An 8,083-nucleotide genomic window follows, 5' to 3' on the forward strand; every position below is an offset into this window, starting at 1 on the left:
ATTTTTTAAAATCCATGTGATTACATCACTAGATGCTGAAAGGGCTTTTGACAAAATCCAATGGCAATTTTTATTAAAAACTTTAAACTGAAGGAGTGCAGTAATACAAAGAAAAAAACTATGTCAGGACCAATATCTTCTTCCCTCCACTCTTCTACACCATTGCTAGGAAAAGGAGACAAAGGCAGGACTGGCCCTGGGGTGATGCAGGACTCAAACTGTGTCTACCTTGGCACAGCTTCTTGGTGGCCCTGCCTGTTTTTGACTGTGGCTTCTTTGCCCTTTGACCTAGTAGATTACTGAAGAGCACATAAGTCACTAGCCCTTGCTGTAGTAACTGGGTGTGTTTCCATATATAGATAAAGGAGGCTACATTTAAGTAAGCTAAATGCCAGCACATCCTTGATGCAGACTGATTTGTGACAGTCTTCTGGCATAAGAGAATCCTTCCTGGGATGACACAGGTTTCCCCTGGGATCAAAGCATCATTCTCCCCAGCAGAGGTGTGACTATCAAGAGGTTAAGTTCTTTTTCAAGTATCAAATTTATGTCTAAGGAGAGGCCTATGGACCATCCAGACAAAGGGGAAAGCCCCTTAATAGATTTAAATGCTAAGAATAATTTCAAAAGCAATGCTAATCTATTCAATGCAAAGCTTTATTGAAAGTAATGAAGAGGGGGAAAAGAGGAGAGAAAAAAGGTGACCCAAACTTACAACTCAGACATACACTCTAACACAGGGCATACATAACTCACATAAGGGGGTCAATGCCTTGGGAGCAGAAACATAGATCCATTCATCGGGAAGGGCATGCTCCAAAATGCCCTGCTGAGAATGGAGTTCTTAAATTCTGATTATAAGTACCCTTCTCTCCAACTCCAGCTGGCCAACTTGCATATCAATGATGCAGGCAAAATATTATTTTTGAGATTTATTTATCAGGGATAAAAGCAAGATGATAGCTAACAAAATGTTATTTTGGGGCACACAGTCTAATAACCTTAGCAAAACATTATTGTCAGTATTTTTCCATTATTATGTTCTGAAAGCTTACAGCGTCCCTTAAAGGGAGACTATGATAGTGATCTCAAGACCACTAGGGCCACTTTTACAATACATATCCTTCTGATGTAAGGGATAAATAAAGCTCCTTTTATTAAATGTTCAAAAACTTATGAGTAGGGGCAAGCTAGGTAGCTCAGTAGATTGGGAACCAAGCCTAGAGATAGGAGGCCCTAAGTTCAAATCTTGCCTTAGACACATTCTAGCTCTGTGACCCTGGGCAAGACATTTAACCCCCATACCCTGATTGCCTAGCCCTTACCACTCTTCTGCCTTAGAACCAATAAATAGTATTGATTCTAAGGGGGAAGGTAAGGGTTTAAAAAAAAAACTTATGAGAGCCTCATTTTACTTCAGCATATAAGGTGAACTAAAAAGGTGCCAGTATCAGGCCTGCCATAAATTCAGAACTATGTATGAATGAGTGAGAATAAGAATGAAGAATGAAATTAGAATTTCCAATGAAAATGACAATGATAAGCCAAAGGTCCAAAAGAATGAAGATGAAATAAGTCACTCACCTGGCTATGACAATTAAAAATTTCCAGAGACTGACTTCCAGGTAAGAAAATTAATTTACTGATTAGCCTAACAATAACCAATAAATAATTGAAAAGTAATCTCTTCTGGTGATCTAAGACCAAGAAGTTCCAATTAAATACAGTTTAGGAAGTTCATTATTCAGCCCTCTCCTAGACACTCCAAGGCATCTCTAATTGGTGACTAGCCAATGAGAAGGCAGTTCATCATTCTTTCCATCCCTCCCATATTCCTTTATTGATGGTGGACAATCAAATCTGGTCCTATGACCTCAATGTCTAGAAGGAAAAATCAAGTATTGCCCAGTTAGGAATGACTTTGTCCAATGCTTTTCAATGTGAGATTCAAGGACTCTGTCCTGCCATTTATAGACACATGGCCTAAACTGGATCCTATTTACCAGGAAAGATAGAACCCACAATCTCACTTTCCTATTACCCTACAATGGAAGATTCTCTAGGGTGGGGCATATCTTGAATTTCTGAGGAACAAAAGGATGAGTAGGTTAAAAGGGGTAAATATGAGACTCAATTCAAAACCCAGAAATAAAAATAATTAAATGTATTGGAAATAAATTCTTTCATGACAGAGGTGATGAATTTAAGATTTGACAACACATATTTGAAGACATGACCAATGTAGGAATTTGTTTGACTAAACTATTATTGAAGGCTATCTTTTTTTCTTTCCTTACATTCTTTTTCAGCTCAGTGCAGGGAAAGAAATAGCAGAATGAATAGATTAGTAAAGCAGAAAAAAATGTAAGCAATTGAGAAAGAAGTATGAGTAGCAGTGTCATCAAAGACATCTAAAGGGATAAAATGGCAATTAGCATTATGAATGAATTTAGGATCATGAGGAATGCTTAAAAGGACTAAAGACATACAGCATAGAGAAAAGATGGGTTATGGGGCAGAGGAATGATAAATGTCTATGTATTATATTAAAAAATAATTATACTTGTTCTACTTAGATCCCCAGAGAAGAATTAGAAGAAATAAAAGTGGCAAAAGGCTAAATTTGGGTTTAATCTAAGGAGAGTTTTCTCATGATAAAGGCTATCTAAAAGTAAAATGGGCAACCCTGGGAAGTAATGGCCTCCTCTTCCCTGGCAATCTTCAAGAAAAGGACATATAGGCAAGTTTTATGCTGGATATGTTACAGACAAAATTGTTGTTCTGATATGAGTTGTTCCAAATATTTTTACAGGTCCCTATTGAGAAGAGGTAAAAAAAAAAAAGGGAAGATAGGAAAGAAGTTAAGGAGAGGAGAAGTGCAGATTAAAGTTACCAAGTACAAAATCTTTGAAAACACCTCTTGGAGAGAATCAGCAGGCAGAAAGGGAGAACTATAGAACTGAAGGTCATAGAAGTGTAACTTTTTTGCACTGCCTGGGTCTGGAGGTTTGTTTAGTTGAAAGTTAAACAGAAGAGAAAAGTATTCATTCCTTCTAGCACCTTTGGAAGGAGGCTACTCCCCCATCTAGTCCAGACTCTCCCTTTATCTTCAAACTAGATCAACCTCAACTCCATCCCTACAGAGATTTCTCTGCACACACACGGCATTATTCCCCCCCCCCCCCCATTCTATAATAAAATCAAACTGGTCTTCCTTCTGCTCCTAATATTCAATATACATCTCTCATCTTGGTACATTTTTACTGGCCATCCCACATGCCTGAAATAAGCATAGTTCAATTCTTCTTTTCCTTCAAAATGCAGTTCAAGGGGGCAGCTGGGTAGCTCAGTGGATTGAGAGCCAGGCCTAGAGACGGGAGGTCCTAGGTTCAAATCCAGCCTCAGACACTTCCCAGCTGTGTGACCCTGGGCAAGTCACTTGACCCCCATTGCCTAGCCCTTACCACTCTTCTGCCTTGGAGCCAATACATAGTATTGACTTCAAGACAGAAGGTAAGGATTTAAAAAAAATGCAGTTCAAATGTCTTTTCAAAATCTTTCTTGAAGCTTTTCGTAATCACCACAATTGCTAGTGCTCTCTGAGATTTTTGTATATTCAACTATTGTGTACATATTTGTATTAGTTAACTTTATAATTATGTTATAAATATTTATATATGCACTTATTCCTCACACTTACCTCTCATTAGAATGAAAGTTTCTTATGTGTTGGGATTGTTTCATTCTTTGTACTTGTTAATTCCCCTGTCTAGCAAATCACAGGGCCTTTAAAAAAATACTTATTGATTAGTTGATTTATTGAAATCCCTGGCTCCACTCAAGTACTATTATAGAAGAAGACTTTCTTGGGTTCCCCTAGCTGCTAAAAGGCTGTCTAAGGATACATTTCATTTACTTTGTTTTTATATTCTATGTACTGATTAATGTATATGATACGTCCCCTATTAGAAGATGAGCTACTTGAATGCAGACTGCCTTTGCTTTTTCTTTTTATCCTCAGTTAAGTATGCATAGATATATAGATATATTTATGTGTGCATATGTATGTACATATATATAATACCTTCCATCATTGTCCTATATTAAGCATTTAGTATGCATAGAGCATGCAATAAAATAAGGGAAACTGTGAGAAAGATGCAAAGATAAATAGCAACCAATCTGTGAATGGTCTTCAATTTTCAGTCTAATGTTCTTTCTACCATACCATAAGTTTGAATTTCAATTCTATACCTTTTAAATTTTTATATTGCAAACTTCTTGAAATCAAAGGAATTTTTTGGGTTTTTTTTGCAAAAGATACATGACTATATTTTTAAAATCTCACCTTTTATTATATAACTTCTTATGTTTCTGCTTGTACTATTAACTTTCATATTTTCCCTTTCTCTAAAACTTACTTTATTCAACAGATGTCAGTTACACATAATTAAATGACAAAGGAAACAGTAAATACTAATCAAATAATGAGAAATGATTACATTTTTGTTTTTTCCTAAGTGCCTGTATATGTTATAGGATTACCAACTAGAAACAATTCAAGGAGAATTTTCAAAATGCAAAGCTATTATTTCTCTCCAGTACTAAAAAAAAAATCTAACAAATATAAAACACAAAAAAAATTTCATAAAATATATTAGTAAAGGCAGCAATATGTAGTGGATACTGAACCAATCAGTCATCAGAGACCTGAATGCAAGCCTCATTTTTGACAAATATGGGCTATGTGATCCTGGGCAAATAATTTAACCTTTGGGTGGGTTAGGAAGCTCTATGGAATAGGCCTGTATAAGTAAAGAATTTTCTCACCTCACCTTCACCAATGAAATCAGAGAGTACTATCCAAAAGAATAAGTTTTAGTTTCAGTTTTGATATTTTTATGGTAGTGTTATTTACCCAAATAATTAAAATTACCAAGTTTCTCAGACAACAACAACAACAACAACAAAAAACCTAAAGGAAATATTTAGTTTTTCCAGGTCTAAGTTTATGGTTTTTTATAATGCTACATGAAAATAGTATTCCCATTCCAGTATCTCATTTCATATGGTGTCATTTGAGTGGATATTGCATCATAATATATACTCAAATTCCCTATCTCCTATATTTTTAATGAGATAAAGCCCAAACACAATTATGAATTTCCCTATGGATAATAAGAACAATTTACACCCTTATACTCACTCCAACTAATAGATGAAGAAGAAAGACCATTTGGATTAAGGCTCATACTGGCAGAAATTGTGAATTGTTAAAATTCTCTAAGATTTTTGATTCTTCAATATGAGTGGCATTTAATTGATGGCTTCTGCACTCAAATGGGGTAAAGGGGAAGGCAATATTAAACAGTAGTTTACTCCAGAGCCTTTGGCTCACTGCTCAACTCTAGTAGGGCAAGGATACAATCATGACAAAGTACTTAATTGTTTTTTTAATTGTTTGTTTTAATTGGAGGAGACTGGTAAAGGGAGGGGGAAATGCCCTAACTTTAGCTCCCCTTCTCTCAGTGCTTAGAGAGCTCTAGGAAGGCAAAAAAGCCATTGCCATTGGCAGGAATCACCCATAAATACCCTGGCCATTACTTACCTAAACCCTCCGACCCAATTCATCCTGGTTTGGATGCCGTGGGGCAGCTAGGCTGAGCTTCGACTGCCTCCCAGTCTGGGCGCCTCAGCCTGCTCAACTTCCAAATACAGCGTGGAAGCAGCTTTGAGATCTCAAGATCTCGCGAGGCCACCCGCCCAGGGAAGGGTGGGAGCAGAGGTTGGCTATGAGGGTAAAGAGAAAGAAGTTTTAGATCAACCCGGATCCAAAAGCTAGGGCTCTCCCCCCCTCCCCCCTCTAGTTCCAAGCAAGGAGGAAGTGGAAGTGAATGGCTCAGACACTGAAGACCTCACACCTCACGTGATTTGGGGAAAGTCCTAGTGCTCGACCTCCTTCTGGTCATTTCTGGTTTGAGGAAGATGTTGGGAGAAGCCATGAAAGTTATGTTGTGTTCCAACTCTAACTCTTCTGTCTGTCTTTCTGTATGTCTGGGTTTTTATCTGTGTGTCTGAGTCTCTGTCTTCTGGGTCTGTGTGTGTGTGTCTGGGTCTGTATGCCCACGCTGAGCATTTCACCTCTCTGGCCATTAGTTTTCTTAACAGTAAAATGAGGAGTTAGGGCTCCATGACTGAAAACTCTTTTCACTTCTAAATCTGGTGTCTTATGAAGGAATAGTGTGGGAGGGAGGGGGGAAGGGGGTTAAGTTGCCTTTTTATACTTTATGTTTTTACATGATATTCATTTCTGAATATATCCTTCCTTATCCTCTATAGAGTAAGCCAACCCTTTATCCAAATATATATATATATATATATATACATATATATTATTACTATTAAAAAGAAGGAAAAACAGTTCATCAAAACCAACTGGCATGTAGGTGTGCAATATTCTACACCCATAAATCCTTCCCCAGTAAGTCACAACCTTCGCCTCAATAATAACAGGATCTACAAATGTGATAGACTTTGCTACTAACAGCAATATAATGATCCAGGACAATTCAAAGAGACTTGTGAAAAAAATTGCTGTCCACCTCCAGAGAAAGAACTGTTGAAGTAGGAGAGCTGAAGTAGTAGGAATTACTGCCAGTTACAATCAATTGGTTATAAAAATCTACAGGCAAGTAGGAGGAGAAAGGGATAAGGAAAAGGGAGTAAGGCTTAAAGAAAAGTGGGCAAATTGGGGGAATGTGGTGATCAGAAACTAAACAGGGAAAAATAGAATGGAGCTTAATACACAGTAATCATAATAGTGGAAAAAGAATTTTAAGAGTCTTTCCAATGCTTCATTTCACAAATAAAAAAAAAAAATCAAATTAGCCAATAAATTCTATTTTATTGACTTTTCATAAAGCCAGCTCCTAGTTTTATTTATTATCTTAATTTTTTTACTTTCGATTTTACTCATATCTCCTTTGATTTCTAGGGTTTCTATTTTGGTATTTAATTGGAGGTTTTAATTTGTTAATTTTCTAGTATTTTTTTTTTAGTTGCATGCATACCCAGTTCATTCATCTACCTATTCTCACTTTTATTGGTGAGTTAAGAGATATGTTTTTTCTCTGATTACTGTTTAAATCTCATCCTACAAATTTTATGTTGTCTTGTCATCATCTTTAAAAAAATTACTGGTTGTTTCAATGGGGGGGAAAGGACTCCAGTGAATCATTTTCTCTGAGGACTAGTTCAATCCTTTTTGCCTTACAATTATTTCCTTTGCAGGTCCAGAAAAAGAGGAGGTTGGAGTTCACTTAGAGTTTCTACCACAATGATTTACCCAAGATTATTTTTTTGTCTCTGAATTTATTCTTCATCAGTAGTTTTCTTCCTAGTTTCTGTTCCCAATAAGAATCTCTATATATTTGCTACTACTTTTCAAAACTTTTCAGACTTCTCATGGCTACTACAGCTTCGTTCTGCATGTCTTCTCCCTAATCCACCAGAAGATGATGCTACTTGCCAATTTTCAGCAGTTAGTCTATATACTGAGTATTCAGGAGCTTGTTCTGACTATATTTCTCTTGTTCAAGTCCTCACCCACAAACCAAATGAAAGAAACTCACACCAAGGAAATAATCAGGGGTGGGATTATTAGAGGTCAAGTATAAGTCAGATTCCGAGGAAATGGTTGCCTACAGCAGAAACTAAGTAGTTGGAAAAGTATGTATAAATGCCAAAGACCAAGACCAAGAGAAAAATAAAAAACCAAATTCCAAACAGAGGGAAAAAAATGGATTCATTTAGACCAGATATTTGATATCGGATGGGTCAAGAAGCATTCCTAATCAGACCTAGATATGGATTCCTGGTCATTTATTCATACTTTGTTAAGGCAAGTTTCCTTAATAAGACCAGAAATTGGGTGAGGATTTGAGATAGTAAAGACCCTGGAAATAAGTGTTTGCTCACATCTACTATAGCCAGTTCAGAGCCTCATCTAGTCAGCAGTCATGATTATCTAATTGCTTATCATGTGGTCAGAATGAGTCCAAATAATGGGAACATATAAGCTGGC

The 8,083-nt window shown here is 36.7% G+C and overlaps 1 protein-coding gene across 1 annotated transcript in view; it reads right to left on the reverse strand.

Annotated features, from left to right (window-relative positions):
* The window catches only part of C5H12orf40 (chromosome 5 C12orf40 homolog), a 45,467-nt gene extending 39,640 nt beyond the window's left edge, over positions 1 to 5,827 (reverse strand). Inside the window, exon 1 of the mRNA XM_007503895.3 lies at positions 5,609 to 5,827. Coding sequence (XP_007503957.1) covers positions 5,609 to 5,631 — 23 coding nt within the window. The 5' untranslated portion in view covers positions 5,632 to 5,827. The remainder of the gene's footprint in view (positions 1 to 5,608) is intronic.
* Between the last annotated feature and the right edge of the window lie 2,256 nt (positions 5,828 to 8,083).

The sequence above is a fragment of the Monodelphis domestica genome, chromosome 5 (assembly GCF_027887165.1).
Source record: "Monodelphis domestica isolate mMonDom1 chromosome 5, mMonDom1.pri, whole genome shotgun sequence".
Lineage (NCBI taxonomy): Eukaryota > Metazoa > Chordata > Mammalia > Didelphimorphia > Didelphidae > Monodelphis > Monodelphis domestica.